The 18371-nt window shown below is 40.9% G+C and overlaps 1 protein-coding gene across 3 annotated transcripts in view; it reads left to right on the top strand.

Moving 5' to 3' along the window:
- Positions 1-18371, top strand: part of PDE3A (phosphodiesterase 3A) — a 265055-nt gene that overhangs the window by 209203 nt on the left and 37481 nt on the right. For all 3 annotated transcript variants that reach the window (XM_087935192.1, XM_087935191.1, XM_087935193.1), the window contains 3 exons: positions 9425-9685; positions 13041-13195; positions 17263-17378. In XM_087935192.1, the coding sequence (XP_087791318.1) occupies positions 9425-9685; positions 13041-13195; positions 17263-17378 (532 nt within the window). The remainder of the gene's footprint in view (positions 1-9424; positions 9686-13040; positions 13196-17262; positions 17379-18371) is intronic.

Genomic DNA, 18371 nt, shown 5'->3' on the forward strand with positions numbered 1-18371 from the left:
CCACCCCTGCCGTGCTCTGTTCAGTTTTTAAAGCAGGGGTCCCCAAACTTGCAACTCTAAGACTTGTGGACTTCAACTCCCAGAATAGCTGGCTGAGGAATTCTGGAAGTTGAAGTCCACAAGTTCTAAAGTTGCCAAGTTTGGACACCTCTGTTTTAAAGTGTTACAATACAGGTAGTCTTTGATGTACAACCATTTGCTTAACGACCAAAGTTCTAAGCCAGTGGTGGATAACGTTTTTGGGCTCCTGTGCCAAAAATTGTGCACGCGCTTGCAGGCTCGCACTCATGTGCCAGCACCCAGAAGGCGATGTGCGCTCCCCACGCCCCCTACACATCCGCACGCAGTCCCGGAAAAACAGGACGTGATGAAACGGGCCTAGTTTTTGGCCTGCAAAACCTGTAGAAGCCTTCCTCAAGCCTCTGGGAGGCCGAAAAAGGCTTCAAACCGGCCAAAAATCAGCTGTGAGATGCATGCATGCGCAGTGAGGTAAGTTTTCCTGCAGCTCGTGTGCTGGCACAAATGGCTCTAGGTGCCACCTATGGCGCGCGTGCCATAGGTTTGCCCTCACGGCCCTAAGCAAAGCATTAAAAAAAAAATGACATACAACCAGTCCTCACACTTACGACCATTGCAGCATCCCCATGGTCACATGATTAAAATTGGGCTCTTAGTGACTGGCATGTATTTATGAGATTTGCTGTGGCCTGGGGTCCCGTGATTGCCATTCATGATCTTCCCAGCCAGCTTGCATCTCTTCATTTAGCCACTCTTCAAAATTACAACACTGAAAAAGTTACTTAGTCCTCGCAGTTATGGCTGTCGCAGCAGCTCCAGGGTCATGCCATCAAAATTGAGGCACATGGCAACGCTTGGTATTTACAAGGGTCGCAACCTTCCCAGCTGGTTTCCAGCGAGCAAAATCAAGAGAGGAAGTTTGATTCGCTTAACAACCGGGTCACAACCAGGTCACTTAAGAACTGCAGTAATTCGTTTTAACAACCACAGCCAAAAAAAGGTTGCACAACTGGGCACGACTATATATGAAGTTTTTAAAGAGAATAAAACAATCCAAATTTTTGAAAAAAGAATAAAGAAATAATAAGTGGTGTGAAAAAGATGCAAAGAAAAAAAGAGAGAACAAAAAGTGAAATCAGAAGCTTTCAATCTTCTTAACAGCAGCTATTTATATAGCTACATTTGTATTTTACCTTCTCTATCCTGTATGTTTTTAGTATACAGCATATAATTTGTATTAAACAAATGGTTAAGAGAATAAAAACAGTACAAAACAACCCCACAAAATAATAAAAACTATACAAATGTTGAAAACCGGGGTGGGTGGGTGGGGGGTGTTATGAAGAAAAGGAATTTTGGAAACTGTTTTCATAAAGAGCAGAACAGATGGGCATTGTAGTCCCCAAAAAATCTAGAGTTAGCATAAGCTGTTGGGCCTCAAGCCTCTCCCCCCCCTCTTTTTATGCATTCCATTAGAACAATTGAAACTGCAATAGAAATGGTTTATCACAATATCATTGTTATTAATTGCAGGAAGCTAATTTGCTTTTCCATAGAAAACTCTGACAGCCCACAGGTTTTGCAAATTTATGCACTCGTTCTCTGGGAGCTGGGAATATGGCATCAGAATACATACCCAGTAGGTTAAAATAAGAGTTTAAATATACCACCCCCCCTTCCTCCACAGGCACATTTCTGTTATGCCCAGCATAAATTTTTAAAGCCAACAAGGAATATTTGGATCAGAAAACATACAGTGTGTGCTACTGCCATCTAGTGGAGCCTTGGGACAATGCCGCGCGAAGAGTTTTCCTCTTTTTTCACATAAAACTAGTGTAAAAGGATAACAAGCGGAATCTGATGACTTCGTTCGTCAAGTGGGGCATTTTAAAGATTGTGTATGACAGATAACTGAAACATTTCTTGAATCCTTGGAAAAATAAACTTGGGGTTGTTTTTTTTTTTTTCATGTTCCGTGTTGGCTGAAGTGTCTGTGCTAATGTTCTGCCTAAACTAAATCACCAATGAAAAGTTGTTTTCGGTTTTTCTTTTCACCACTGAAAGTTTCATAGGAGGAAGGATGTATGTGGTATGCTAAAGTGTGTGTGTCAATGTCCTGTTTTTCCTTGTTCAAGCATTTCTCCAGCAATCTGCAGTCTCCTTGGCTTTTATCCTTGGGATGACTGAGAAGTTCACTTTTGGCTTTTGCCTGCATAATTCTGTTCTCTGTAGGTGTCGACATGTCCCGACATCTGAATGTCATTCCCAAGGCCTTCATTGCTACTCTACCAAGTCTGTGCCTTATTTCTTGAACTCCTTTACTATTGATAGTTGTTCTTGACTTACAACCACAATTGAGCCCAGAAGCCATTCAGTACCTTCTCCATTGCTCTGGAATCAAATCAGGACGAACTATATTATGGCTTAACATAATGTGAGCATGGAGCCAGCGTGCAGTTCTGTCTTAAAAGGAATCCTGTTAAGATAGAAAAAAGACAGTTAAAATTGAGTTAGCTTAGACATATAAGGACAGTGGGGTTCTTCGTGCACTCTGAGCTGGGTGATTTTCTTGCAGACATTCCATAACCAAGCTAGGTAACATCATCAGTGATAGCCTGGCAATATGAGGGCAATAAGGCCAACTGTGGTAGCCCTCAGTATACTCAATAGTGACTTCTAATAGTGACTTCTAACCTGGTAGGTAGCCAGAGATAAAAGGGTTTGTAATCCAAAATCATCGGAACAATGTCAGTCACCCCTCTCTCTCTCTTAAGCCCTTTCAATGCAGATAGATGGGAGGAGGGAGGTGTCCTTGGGGTCTCATACAGCTTGTTAACATCATTTTTGTAGATGTTAAAAGACCCCTCTAAGCCAGAAGTCTGGAGCCAAAAAATTTTTTGTATCTGGGATGCTAAGGAGAAAGAAGGATCAGCCCGCTGTCAGTGTGTAACACAAAACCTGGAGCTGTATTTTTCCTGATGGACATTTCTCCTTTTTAGATGAACTTGTACTCACAGCTCTTTAGGATCAACATGTTCTCTGTGAATCTTAAAATGATTCCTTACAAATGCATACTTCAAAATAAAATAGTTTTGGGAAAGCCATCATAAAGGCAAGTAAAATGGTTGTAGGAATACCCGTTTTGTGAGAAAATGTAGGTGAAGACATTAAAATGGAAACGGAATAGACTTAGAGAAGAACACGGGCAAAGACAGCTTTGCAGATTTCAGATCAGAAATTGGTGAATTATTCTGTCCTTTTCCCAGAATTAAAAAAAGAATTCATTTCTTCTTCCTAATTATTTGTAAAGCAAATTCGATCAGCCCTGGCAGCAGCTGAGAATTTTCTTCAATTTATACTTTTACAAAAGGACACTTTAAAACAAAGAAAGTTGTTGCAACAGGAACAAATCTATCTCATAAAAACGAAAAAGAACTGCATTGTGGTGTCCTTGGTGTTGAGTTTCATTGCTTTCTTTTAAATGATTTTATTATTACCCAACTAGGTGACATCATCAGTGTTATGCCACTCTTACATTACATACAGCAGCACTGATTATGTTACCTAGCTGGGTAAAGAAGCAACCAAGATCAGAAACCACCAAGGACCCCACAGTTCAACCCTGAACTACAAATATTCCCTTCTAAAGGAACTGAACTCTTAGCTCTTCAAAAATCTGATGATGAGTCCTTGTGTATTCCTCCATGTTTATTGGCTCAGTTTAGAGTTTCCATCTTTTAAAGGAAAAACTATTCCTAGTAGATTCCTTGCCTCTAACAACTACACCGTAGGGAACTATAATGTCCAAGTTGAGAATAGTTTTACCTGATGAGTTTCATTTGATGCAGTTGTTTGATATAAACTTAGCAAGACTGGATGATTTTCTTCTTGAATGGCAGCCAAAAAAAGAAACAATCCTTTGGAGAAACTAAAAATGACAGATTTGTTCTTCTTTACGTCCTTCTTTCCTCCATGCCTCCTCCTTTTGAGGACAACTCCTTTATTGTCCTCGCCCTCCTTTATAATATGTCTTCCAGCAATTCCGTTTCCTTCCAATTTATTTTTCACATCTGTTAGAGAGAATAATTCACATTTCAAATGACGATAGCTGCCATTGTTTTGTTCTATATTTTCCTTCCCCCCCATTCTCACTTGGCTGTGTCTTTTTCGCTTTCCAACCATCTGGATTTTTAAGACTTAAAAGACTGTGCAGAATAATAAGGGCAGATTTTTCAAAAAATGGGGGGGGATTGTGTCAAACTTGATGTATAATTTAAAGAAAAATTGAGAGTCTGAATCTGTAATTCTTTCCATGTGTTATATGGAATTTAAAGGTAGATGAGAGAAAGAGGGAGAAAGGGAGGGAGGGAGGGACAGACACACAGAGAGAGAGAGTATGAATCATTCATGATCAATACTTTTAATTGTTTTATTTTCTTTCTTCACCATCCCACTCCTCTACCAAATACTGAGGGATAAAGGGGACCAAACAGCTGTGTTTCCTGTCACAGAGGAAATTCCAAACTCTTGATGATATCGGGGTTTTTTTAATCATCTCAAAGTGGGACATGTCAGAGACTAAAAGATTTTCCATTTTGTCCCAAAATAGTCAAAAACAAAACATTGGAGACTAAATTATCCCAATAGTTGGAGAAATAGCCCAATTCATGAGGCTTTTTTGATTAACTATATTTTCTCTTATATCTGCAACAAGGCATTGATGACACGGGCCAGATTGTATTCTTCTTCTTACCCATAGCTTCTTCTAACTATGGTTGTGTAGCAGAAGAGCAAGCTGAGCTCTAGGGGGCAGAGTTAAGTGAGTCATTGGCCTGGAGTCATTACGTTGCCACAAATGTTGTAACCATTCTTTAATCCCGTTGAGCTTTATCTGACACCATTTTAGTATTGTACATTAGTTGATTGGATTCTTGGTTATAAACATGAGCAATATATCTTCACAACGGGAACTTATGTGATCCTCATCCTTGTTGGCTTCTTTCTGGCTATTTCAAAGCCACATTTCATCTTGCAAGAATAGGAGTTATTATCCAGAGGGTTGTTTCGTTTAGGGATCAAGAGATACCTTCATGGGGATATTTGATGCAGATGTTGGGCCCCATGGGTCATACTAAGATTATCAGGAGCCTAAAGTGAACCATGGGTGAAATCAAAAGTGAACAGTTCAATAGGAGGAGAGAGTCCAAAGGAGAGGGATAACCACAACACAGCGCAGGAAGAAAAAGGATCTGAAATGAGAATTAATTGAAAGCAAAGTTAAGATTCTGTTGTGGTTCGCCGGCAGCAGGTGCGGACAGCTGAGGTCTCGGAGAGCGAGGACTCAGATGAAGGGCCTGCATGTGAGGCAGGGATGGGGCCAGGACCATCAGGGAGTGAAATGCTGGCTTCGGAGATTGTGGAGGCTGGCAGCAGTGATGAAGAGGACCCTGAGGAGCCTGTGCCCAGCACACATGCATGCAGGGCTACTCCAAGGGAAAAGCAGCTATAGCAGCACAGGCGACTCGGGAGTCAGGCTGCAAGGTAATGTCCCCTCCCTCAAGAGATAAAAGCCAGCTGAGAAACTGCAGTTCTTTGCAGGAAGCAAGGAAGTTTTTGCACTCAAGCCTTGTGGATGTTCAGAATATCTTGGTTGGTCTTTGGAGACTCTTTGTGTTTGAAATATTTCTTAGTAACTTTATCTAGTGCTCTTGGCAGCCTTGCGCAACCTTGGCAAGGCCCGTTCTTATCAGGGATAATTAGTTTGGAACAGACTTTTAACCGTGAAGAAATGGAATTCATAAAGAATCATTAAAAGGTTTTGCTGTTACCTCTATTTCGTGTTTGTTTCCTTGGAACAAGGTTTGGGTCAGAACAGATTCAGAAGACTCCCACAGGAATTGGAAGAGATGAAGAACCATCAAGGTTTGGTTCGGTAGCCATCTTGTAGAGTGGCCACAACTTCAAATATGCTGAAATAGCCGTCCCGTTTATGGAGATTCTCAGTCATGCAGGTCAAGTGCTTTTTCAAAAGGCAACTGGTCTTTGTTTTTTCTTAAAGACATTTTGCTTCTCATCCAAGAATCTTCTTCAGTGAAGAAGTTTCTTGAAAAAGCATCTTTGGGACAAATAGCACTAATAATGTATATAGTTAATCCTCAACTTACAAGCATTCTTTTAGTGACCATTTGAAAAAAGTGACTTATGACCATGTTTCACACTTATGACCATTGCAGCATCCGCACAGTCATGTGATCAAAAATTCAGGCGCTTGGTAACTGGCACATTGGGGTCATGTGATCACTGTTTGTAATCTTCTAACAAGCAAAGTCAAGGGGGAAGCCAGATTCACTTAGTAACCTTGTCACCAACTTAACAACTACAGTGATTCACTTAACAACTGAGGCAAAAGAGGTGGTAAAATGTGGCATATCTCACTTAAAATCTGTCTCGCTTAGCAACGGAAATTTTGGGCTCAGTTGGGCTCAGTTAAGGATTACCAGCATTCAACATAGCTCTTCCAGGGCTACCTCTGCTGTGACGTGAAGTAGCCTGCTTTTAGCAAAGACCACAAATTATCATTTAATAGAAACATGGTTAGTTTCCGCACTGGCTCAATTCTTACACCAGTTGGCCATAATGACAGGAACGCTCATGGGAGAGGGAAAGTCATTTTTATAAAGTCTGTCAAGTCCACACCCATTATTTGCATGAAAGGAACCCAACTTTCTTTTAAGAAAACATACTTTAAAAATTACGTATTTTCAATCCCGGTAAATCCCTTTTGGGGCCGAACTGCAAACTCCAAAATGGCTGGCATTTTTCCACAGAAACGGCCGATCTGTGCTGCTCAAGTGGTGGGTTTTTGTGTTTTTTTTTTGAAATTAGAAATTGAAGGCAAGGAAGAACAGTAGAGAAAGAAGAAATGTGTTTACTTTTAATTTTAAGTCTTGGCCAGAGAGTTCAGGATGTGCTTTGGAAACCGAAATCAGCTCGTGATATTTTGTTGGACTCTTGTTGCTGGCTTTCTGATGTCTGGTAGACGATCTTTGGCTTTTTCCTCTCCCTACCTGCCATTTTGTTCCTTGTTTTGCTTTGAGATGGGTTGGCAATCTTCCTTGCTAGAACAATATGGAATGGCCCATATTTTTAACCGTCAATCAAGTCTGTAATTGCATTTCCAACCTTGAATTGCTTTTTCCATGAACATAAAGCAAATTAGGACACAGGTTAACATTGATGTTTTGACTACTGTCAGATAACAGATAATCAGAGTTGGAAGGGACCTTGTAGGTCATCTAGTCCAACCCCCTGCCCAAGCGGGAGACCCTACACCATTTCTGACAAATGGCAATCCAATCTCTTCTTGAAAGTCTCAAGTGATGGCGCTCCCACAACTTCCGAGGGCAAGCTGTTCCATTGGTTGATTGTTCTCACTGTCAGAAAGTTTCTCCTTATTTCCAGGTTGAATCTCTTCTTGTTCCGTTTCCATCCATTATTCCTTGTCTAGCCTTCAGGTACCTTGGAAAATAGCTTGACCCCCTCCTCTCTGTGGCAGCCCCTCAAATATTGGAAGACTACTATCATGTTTCCCCTGGTCCTTCTCTTTACTAGGCTAGCCAAGCCCAGTTCCTGCAAACGTTCTTCGTATGATTTAGCCTCCAATCCCCTAATCATCCTGGTTGCTCTTCTCTGTACTTTTTCTAGAGTCTCAACATCTTTTTTATAATGTGGTGACCAAAACTGGATGCAGTACTCTAGGTGTGGCCTTACTAAGGCTTTATAGAGTAGTATTAGTACCTCACTTGATCTCAATTGTATCCCTCTGTTAATGCAATTTAGGATTGATTAGCTTTTTTGGCTGCTGCTGCACACTTCTGGCTCATATTTAGCTGGTTGTCCACTAAGACTCCAAGTTCCCTCTCACAGTTACTGCTATTGAGCCTGGTTTCACCCAGTCTATATGTGTACTTTTGGTTTTTCTTGCCTAAGTTTAGGACTTTACTTTTCTCTACACTGAATTTCATTTTGTTAGATACGGCCCAGTGTTCTAGTCTGTCAAGATCCATCTGGATCTTGAGCCTATCTTCTTGGGTGTTAGCTATTCCTGCCAGCTGTCAAAAAAGGCTTTAGAGAAATGGCTTCTTAAAGCCTTATGGTCCTTTCCCAGGTGCTGGAGACAAAAGAAAAATATTGATGAGCTAAAGGCAGGGGTGTCAAACTTGTGGCTCGTGGACTGGATGCGTCACATGCAGGCCACACCCACCCTAGCTCCACGAATGGGAAAAACATCACGAAATGTCACGTGACGGGCAATTTGACCTAGTGAGTTTGACACCCATGAGCTAGAGCAAACCTATGGCACGCTTACCAGAAGTGGCATGCAGAACCATCTCTGCCGGCACGCGAGCCGTTGCTCCAGATCAGGGCCACTGCGCATGCGCGCGTGCCTCCCTCAAGCCAGCTGATCATCGGTTATCTGCTGTGCATGCACAGGAGATGCGTGCAGATGCGCAGAGGTTATGTGGAGTATGCGTGGGGTCGCATGCGCAGGGGAGGCGGGAGGGTTGCAAGCACATTGCATTATGTGTGCATGCACGCATGTGTGCGTTTGCGCACTTTCGGCATGCGACGATGAAAAGGTTAGCCTTCACGGAGCTAGAGCCACTGAAGGACATATAGGTGGACCTCCATTTATAGCCATTCGTTTAGTGACTTTCTGAAGTTACAACGCTGCTGAAAAAAAGCGACTTGTGACTGTTTTTCCCACGACCATTCAGCATCCCCAATGGTCACGTGATCAAAATTTGGGCATGCAGCAATTTATGACGGTTGCAGTGTCCCAGGGCCATGTGATCATCTTTTGCGACGTGGTGACAAAACGAAGTCAACGGGGAAGCCAGATTCACTTAACAACCATATTACTAATTTAATAACTGATTCACTTAACAGCTGTGGCAAGAAAGGTCGTAAAATGTGGCAAAAGTCCATCTGTGGTTGTAAGTTAGGCTCATCTGTGGTTGTAAGTTAAGACCTACCTGTATACATTTTTCTAAGAACATGGATGTTTACACCATGAACATATAAAACTGAATTAAACGGGCAGTCAAAAAAGAAGCAGTACGAATTGCTTCATTTATGTTATGGTTGCTGTTTTTTTTCCCATTTAATGTTTAAACAGCATCTTCTGGCTGATGTTAGTGCCCATTAATGGTACCATAGAAAGCGTAGAACAAGAATTATGTGGTGGTTTTTTTTCTTCTACGCTGCCCTAGGTCAGCGGTGCAATGCCAGCGGGCATCAGGGCAACCTGCCTCCTTCCCTTCCCACTGCACAAATCACGCTGGCATAGTTATGCATTATTTACTTTCTAATTTAGGGCTAATGTTTCTTTCTCCTCTCTTTCCAGTCTTCGGGGACCAGTATTACAGTAGATATTGCCGTCATGGGAGAAGCTCACGGACTCATTACCGACCTTCTAGCAGATCCTTCGTTGCCACCCAATGTCTGCACCTCCCTCCGAGCAGTGAGCAACCTGCTTAGCACACAGTTGACCTTCCAAGCTATTCACAGACCAAGAGTCAATACTCTGGCATCTTTCAATGAAAATTACACCTGTTCTGACACAGAAGAATGTTCAGAGAAGGGAGAAAAGCTTACTATTCCCAAGGTATGTTGTTGTGTATTTAGCTTGCCAACACGGCTCCTTTTATGCACACCAGGTGTGAGACCCGATAGGTAAATCAAACCAAGGAATCAACTCCACAGGCTAAAGGCTGAAGCTACTTTGATTGTACAGTGGTACCTCAGTACTTGTCATAAATTGGTTCTGGGAGGCACGATGAGTACCAAAACCAATGAGTACCAAACAATTTTTTTCCCGTAAGGAATAATGTAGTAGGTCACAAGGCAGCCAACACCAAGAAGTTCTAGTTTGTATGTTGAGTACCAAACAAACGATGAGCACCAGGACAAAATTTTCATGTCAAAATGTATTGAATACCAAATTCTATGAGTTTCAGTAGTTGAGTATCAAGGTACCATTGTAATGAGCTGTAATAACAGAACCTTGTGAGTCAGATTGTGCCTGTTCCGTCTCCCCCTCCTTATACTCCAGTGAACCAGACAGGTGTCTATCTGAGCCATTTCCAAATGTTATGTGGTTATTCTGAACTTAAAATATGTTTTCCCTCTCCAAACTACTACTGCTACTCCTCTTCTCCTCCTCCTCCTCCTCCTCCTCCTCCTCCTCCTCCTCCTCCTCCTCCTCCTCCTCCTCCTCTTCTTTTTAATAAAGTTTTATTTGGGTTTTCACATACACAAAATACAAGTGAAACATCTTTTTTGAAAATAGCATGGTCCTGGGTTGCACTTCTTTATACAGACACAAACTCAATTTCATGCTCATTTTTGTGTTCTATTTCCATATCTTATTACTATTCTGCATTTTCTATATAGTTTTCCCCTCTTTTAATTTTCTCAATTTTATTTTGATTATCTCATGTCAATTCAGATCTTTATATTTATACTTTTGTCTGTTCTGTTTCAATTTCATGTTATCTTTTCTCATTAAACAAATTTTCTCCTGTAGTTACTAATTGGAGTATGACACCTTTATATCTTTTAATTTTATCCATACAACTCTTATTTAAACTTCAATATATACCTTAAGGTTATTTTCTTCTTCTTCTCCTTCTCCCTCTTCTTTCTTCTTCTTCTTCTTCTTCTTCTTCTTCTTCTTCTTCTTCTTCTTCTTCTTCTTCTTCTTCTTCTTCTTCTTCTTCTTCTTCTTCTTCTTCTTCTTCTTCTTCTTCTTCTTCTTCTTCTCTCCTCCTCCTCCTCCTCCTCCTCCTCCTCCTCCTCCTCCTCCTCCTCCTCCTCCTCCTCCTCCTCCTCCTCCTCCTCCTCCTTTTTTTTGAAAGAATTTCAAAAGTAGATTGCTATTCATTGACCTGTATAAAGTAAAACTCAAGCAGATAACTATATTTTCTGCATTCAAATCCTGGTTTAATGCTTGCTAGGCACAATTAGCAACAGCTTCTGTGCTTAGATGCTATGGAAGAACTGCAAAGGAAGGAAATTGACACCAATTAATGCAGAAATAGTGGAAAAAAGGGGACTCATCAGCAGTCTCAGTCCACTACCAGAATACCAAGAGTTGGAAGGGACCTTGGAGGTCTTCTAGTCCAACCCCTACTCAAGCAGAAAACCCTACAGCATTTAAGAGAAATGGTCATCCAATCTCTTCTTAAAAACCTCCAGTGTTGGAACACACACAATTTCTGGAGGAAACTCGTTTCACGGATTAATTATTTTACCGTCAGGAAATTTCTAGGTTCTAATTCAAGAAACTATGGCAGTATTTCTCAACCTTGGGAACTTGAAGATGTGGCTGCCTGGCAAATTCTAGGAATTGAAGTCCATATATCCTCAAGTTGTCAAGGTTGAGAAACACTGAACTCTTGGGCAAGTTGAAATTGTGGCTGCTCCATCACTGGAGGTTTAAAAAACAAATTAGACAACCATTTGACCAGGATGGTATAAGTCTCCTGCCTCGATCTGATCTTTAAGAGAGCATTAGAAACACAGGAGTATCTGAAATATACCTTTCTCATCCATGGAAAATAAAATAAATGATGACAGTTTTGGATAAAAGGACTATACAAGGATTTAGGACTAACTGGATTTAGGTCCAAATAAAAAGACTGTAGAATGTTGCCAAAGATTAATAGTGGGGTATTTTCTTCATCTATCGAGTTATCCAGTGTACTTGCTGATAAAGACTGAAGATCATGGATGAAAACACCATGCAACCCAAAATCATAAGGTGGTCTTCTAGTCCCCCTGATCAAGGCAGGAGATCTTATACCAGTGATGGCTAACCTTTCCATCCTCACGTGCCAAAAATGTGTACGCATGCCAGCACCCATAAGGCAATGCACGCAGGGCCCACCACGCCCCCTGCGCATGCATGCACGATCCCTTGGGCGTACGCTGTGCATCTCTGCACATGCACGTGTGACCTCCCCATGAGTGCCACGCGTTTCTGCACATGCACGCCCATCTCCTGCGTGCCCTCTGCCCCTGCGTGGCAACTACCCAACGATCAGCTGGTGGGCGGGTGGCACACGCACCTGTGCAGTGGACCTGCTTTGGGGTGACAGCTTGCATGCTGGCAGAGATGGATCTGCATGCCACTTTTGACAGACTCACCATAGGTACACCATCACGGCCTTATACCATCAAGGTCAAATGGTAGTCTAGTTTGTTTTTTAAAATCTCCAGTGATGGAGCACCCACAATTTGTTGTGGTTAGCCGGCAGCAGGTGCAGATGGCTGAGGAGAGCAAGGACTCAGATGAGGGGCCAAGACCATTAGAGAGTGGACTGCTGCCTTCAGAGATTGTGGGGGCTGGCAGCAGTGAGGAGGAGGTTCCTGAGGAGCCTGTGTCAAGTGCATGTGCAAGCAGGATTGCTTGTAGGAGAGAGCAGCTACAACAGCATGGGTGACTCGGGGGTAAGGCTGCAAGGTAATGGCCTCTCCTTCAAGAAGATAAAAGCCAGCTGTGAAATGAATGTTCTTTGCAGAAGGCAAAGACATTTTGAAACTCCAGCCTTGTGGACATTCTAGTATCCTGAGTTTGTATTTGAAGATTCTTGTATTGCAAATTATTTCTTCCCTGTTATCTTTTGGAAAGTCTCGCACAGTTTGGCAAGGCTTGTGCTTATCACAGTTAGTTATTTTGTAAAAGCATTACAAGGTTTCTGTTCCTTTTGGATTGTGTTTGATTTGTTGGAAAGGGGCTTGGGTCAGAACACAATTCTGGGTGGCAAACTATTCCATTGATTATTTGTTCCCACTGTCAGAAAATGTTTTCTTATTTCTACCGGTAGGTTGGATCTCTCTTTCATAAGCTGTCACTTATTACCTCTTGTCCTATCCTCAGGTGCTTTGGAGAATAAGTCGATTCCCTTTTCTCTGTGTCCTCATAAAGTAGTCATAAGGTGTTACTGTCTTGTCTACAGCGCTTTCGGAAAAGCCTTCCCCCTGGTCTTCTACGACGAGTGTCATCCACTTGGACAACAACCACATCTGCCACTGGTTTACCCACGTTGGAGCCAGCTTCTGTTAGAAGGGACCGCAGTCCCAGCATCAAACTTTATGATACGTCATCATCCAGGTAGGAAAACAATTGCAGATTTTTAAATTTAAGATCTTTAAAGTTGCAAAGGTTGAGAGATACTGACAAAAGGGAATAAAGTAAAAATAGACTTCAGATACGAATGTAAGTCTTAACTACTTGGTATATTTGATATAAAAAGATAATTCAAGTTAAAAAAACAACAACAAATATAAACTCTAAAACGTTAGTGAATAGTCAACAAATCTAAAATACCACATGATTAATGCACTCCAGTAGAAGCCCATAATGCTATAAACTGCTCAGAGTTACCTTGAATTGTTAGATGAGCAGCAAATAAATTGACAAATTCAGTATCAGTCAATTGCAGAAGGCAGCTTTACTCAAAACAGCTTACATCCTGGAGGTCCTTGTTTAATGCAATTTAAGTCATTAATAGCAAAAAGAGAACCTCTAGGTGATAAAACACACTACTGTAAATTATTTGTTGGTTCCACGTTATTACCTTGACCTACCACAGTGAAATAGATCAGGGGGTTCACAGAATTGTAGACAAAGAGTGGAATCCGCAATTATCAGGGAATTTATGTGGGTCAAAAAATGGTTGCTCAGAGGTTTCCAATTTTGACAACTCCTAGATTTATGTATCAACTTTTGGAATTTTTCAATTAGCATAGCTACTGCTGAGAATTCTGGGAGTTGAAGTCCATACAGCTGTAAGATACCTAAACTGGAAGGCACTCGTTTGCACCTTGAATTTTCCTGCTAGGAAAATGAATAAGTCTGGAATGTTCTGTACATAGCCAAGGGCAATAAACTCACTGTGAGACTTTTTAGGTGGAATCATCCAAAGCAAAGAATCTCTTCTCCATTCTTTTTGGCAACAAAGATATTTTTCCCTACCTTTCCCTGGTACGTATTGCATTTGAAGATTGTTTCAATAAAGGAAACTGTGGGGCTCCTTATTGACAGGAAATTGTACTCACGCAATATATCAGAAATTAGACTATGTGAGGAATATGAAACCTGAAGAGATCCATTTCCTACCTTCTGAAGCTCTTTGGTTAACAAATACAAAATTGTAGTCTTCCCTCTGCATCACAGTTAGAGTCAGGTATTCTTACCTTTTCCATTCAGCCGAGTGTCAACCCACCAGCTAGAAAATCAACTGCACTTTTATTTTTATTTTTAAAGATTTTATTAATTTTCAATAAACAAACATACACAAACAAAACATGAAAACATAAAACTTCTTTTTGGAAAGCGGCTTAGTCCCGGGTTACATCTTTTTGTACAGACATAAATTCGAATTCATGCTCACTTTATATACCATTTCATATCTTATTTACCATTCTACATTTTCTATATAGCTTCTCCCCTCTTTTCACTCTCTTAATTCTGTTTTATTTATTTCATCTCAGTTTAAATCATCATGCTTATATCTTTTGTCTGTTCTGTTTCAATTATCTATTATTTTTTCTCATTAACACAAAATTTCTCCTGTAATCACTGATTGAAGTATGGCACCTTTATATCTTTCCCCTAAGTTTAACACTTAAAATAATATATAATTTTCATTTTGATTCTGCTTAGTACATTCTAAGGCTACGTACTATATTTTAAAGTAAGGAAGGAAATAAGTTTATTATATAATTAAAACAATAATCCATAGCAAATTAAACTCCATCGTTAGGTCTTACACATTCCTTTTAATATTTTATCCCATTTTATAATCATATAATGTTCCAGTTTTCTAACATTATTTCAAATATAAATACAACAATACAATCTTATGTACTTTTGCAGAATCTCTTTTTTAACTATATTTTTACCCATTATCTCTGAATAAATCCTGTTTCTTTACATCTTGTTTCAAACCTTTGTAACTTCTCTTCCCTTTTTCTCTTCTTTTCTTCTCCAATCTAACCTTTTTACCCCCTTGTCTCTTGATCTCCACCCTCTTAATCTCCACCCTCTTCTGTATTCCTCTTTTCTGTTGCTTTCTAACGTTGTATCAATTTTTCACCTTATTTTTCCTTTTTTGGGTTGTTTTTTTAAGTCTTAAATTCTCCATTCTCTTTCCCTTCTTTCCCTTTTCTTCCCCAGCTAAAGTTGCTTGTTCATTAAAGATGGCTTCTTCTTCATCCCAATTTTCTTGTTCTCGTAGTTTCTGATAGGTAGAAATCGCCATTTCTAGGAAATGGAAAACAGATCCAAAAGAGCCTTTCCCTTCTTGTTCCTCTTCTTTTAGCTTTTTAAATTCCATTTTCAGTTCATCAACAATAATGCCATTGTGAAAAAAAATTAAAAACAACCCAAATGTTTTTAGTCTTTCAAATAATAATTTCCAAAAGTCCCAAAGTCACCGGGCAATCCAAATACACACAGACTGTTTCATTTAGCACTTTCTTCTTTTTTATACTTTCTCTTCCTGGGGTTACAGTTCAATTGCAAAATTCCAATTAAAATGTATCTTTTAGAAGTCTTGTTACAATTTTGCTCTAGTCTTATAAATTCCAAGCAGCCTCCTCCAGCAAAATCTTAATATTAATTATTTTCCTCTCCCTTCCCACTTATAGCAAAGAAAGTTTTTTTTCTTTTCCAATGTTCAGATATCTTTATTGTCCCCCTTGGCTTTAATTTTCAAATTTAATTACCTGCTGATGCCAAAATGGTTTTTTCTGATTTCTTGCTCATCTGCTATCACCATAAGGAAGGGGAGTGAGAAAAAACAAACTTTCCCGTTTTATTTTCAATCGCCACTTTTTCCAGGTCTTTGGGAGCGATGTATCTTTAATGAAATTTAAGTTCAAGGGTATTTAAATGCTTCTTGTTATCTCAGTCAGCCAAAAACTTTCACTTCTCAGCTTCCTCCTGCACATTCTTATCCAGATGAAAGCTTCTTTGTGGCGGCCATTGCTGACTGCTGCTCCACCGCCTTCAGAAAAGGGAGTTTAGCCAGCTGAGGAGGGGGGTTGCGATCCCCCCCGGACCCCTGCTAGATCTCCTCTGTCTTCAGTTCCCTCTAAAGGGTAACTATAACCCCCAAATCCGACTGGATCGGGGGCACTCCAGCAGCAAGTGCAGCAGAAACCGCGCATGATCGCGGATTCCTGCCACCTCTGAAGCCTTACAAACTGGAAGTCCATCAACTGCACTTTTACTGAGACTTGAAAGAATCTTGAAAGTCAATGCGGGACTTTCTCTTTCTTCTGATACTTCAACAAATTGGGGTAGCATGTACCTGAGCCAATTTTCCATGTCATCTTGTTCATCAGAATTTAAAAAAAAAGTTTCTTCCCCCTTTTCCTAGATCCGGGTTGAGGAAACTATGGCCCTTAATGATTTGTGGACTTCAACTCCCAGAATTCCTGAGCCAGCATGGGATTCTGGGATTTGAAGTCCACAAATCATAAAAGGGTCATAGTTCCCCATCCCTGGCCTAGAGAATGACTCAAAGTCATTTTCCTTACTCTCTTATACAAGTAACTCCTGGGAATCTCTGCTTTTTCCTATCAATCTACTACCTCTACTAAGGCAGTAAAGTTCAGTTTTCTGACGGCTTACATTCCGGTCTTGGTGAATAATGAACCTAAGCTTCATTATTGTTTGCGAACCAGTTTATAGTTGGAGGAGCTACCAACAAGAAGGTTGTGTTGAAAAGTACAGTTGTGTGATAACATTGTTCATGTATAGTACTGCAATTATCAAGTTGTACTGAAGGCTTTGAACAAATGCACTCCATCTCTGATGCTTTATGGGAGTTAATTCTTTGAATGTTCTGCTGAGTAAGTAGAGAACAGTTGTCCATGCTTAGAAGGATGTTCATGTAAATAAATTATTCTTGCACATGATTTAATTTGTCTAATTGAATTGTAGATATAATCTCCCCCACTCCCTCCCTCCCTCTCCACTAACATCCAACTTTGCCTATCTCAGATTGAAATGATGGCAAAATCACCTTTGTATGCAATTTGTGAACTCCCTGTAAATAATTGATTGACTCTACATGAGGTCTACAAGTTCCTAGAGATCAGTCTGACCTCTGTTCTTTCTAAGGAAGCATACAAAATAAGGATTGGGCTGCTTTTTTTTTATTTTCACAGCTCTGACTCATGGAACAATCCTCTCCTGATGACTCTCACCAAAAGCCGATCTTTCTCAACCTCCTACGCGCTGTCTGCTGCCAACCATCTGAATTCAAAGCGGCCAAGCCGGCAAGGTGGTAATTGATTTCATTTTACATATAACTCAAGGCAGAGAACATCTCCAACACCTCTTCCTCCTCCTATTTTCCCCACAACAACAACCCTGTGAGGTGGGTTGAGCTGAGAGAGAGAGAGAGGGGGAGACTGGCCCAAAGTCACCCAGCTGGCTGGCTTTCTAGCCTGGTGCCTTAACCAGTACACCAACCTGGCTCCCTAGTTAAAGCTGTCTAGTTATCTTCTGAGTTTTGTGAATTCAAGACTATTGCAATTAGTAAAGAGATAGCACACGGATTTCAAGTTAAGTCTCTCAAGGTTCTCTAATGAAATGATATTTGCAGCCTGGATGAATATTTCTTGTTTTTTTCCAAACAGTGGTGATATGCAATAGGACTACAGGCAGAGGTGGGATTCAAATTTTTTTACTACTGGTTCGGTGGGCGTGGCTTGGTGGGCATGGCAGGGAAAGGATACTGCCAAATCTCCATTCCCTCCCCACCCCACTAACCTGCTTTCCAGCTCCGTTCTCCTGGGCAGGGCAACCAAAGAAGACCCAGCCAATCAGCTGGGACTCGGGAGGTAGAGAAGAGATGGGGGGCGGGACCAGTCAGAGGCGGTATTTGCCGGTTCTCCGAACTACTCAAAATTTCCACTACCGGTTCTCCAGAACTGGTCAGAACCTGCTGAATACCACTTCTGACTGCAGGTAGCCCTCTTCTTATGACCACAATGGAGCGCCAAATTTTTGTTGTTGCCACTTTTCTTGCCACAGTTGTTAAGTGAATCATCATTGCAGTTGATAAGTTAGTAACACAGTTGTTAAGTGCATCCGGCTTCCCCATTGACTTTGCTGGTCAGAAGGTTGCAAAAGGGGAATCGCATGACTCCCGGGACACAGCAACTGTCATAAGTAAGAGTCAGTCGCCAAGCGCTGAATTTTGGCCACATGCTCATGGGGATCCTGGAAAGGTCGTAATTGTGAACGAGTGTTGTAAGTCACTTTTTTCATT

Source organism: Pseudonaja textilis, chromosome 5 (genome assembly GCF_049901715.1).
Source record: "Pseudonaja textilis isolate UNSWEBS1 chromosome 5, rPseTex1.2, whole genome shotgun sequence".
Classification (NCBI taxonomy): Eukaryota; Metazoa; Chordata; class Lepidosauria; order Squamata; family Elapidae; genus Pseudonaja; species Pseudonaja textilis.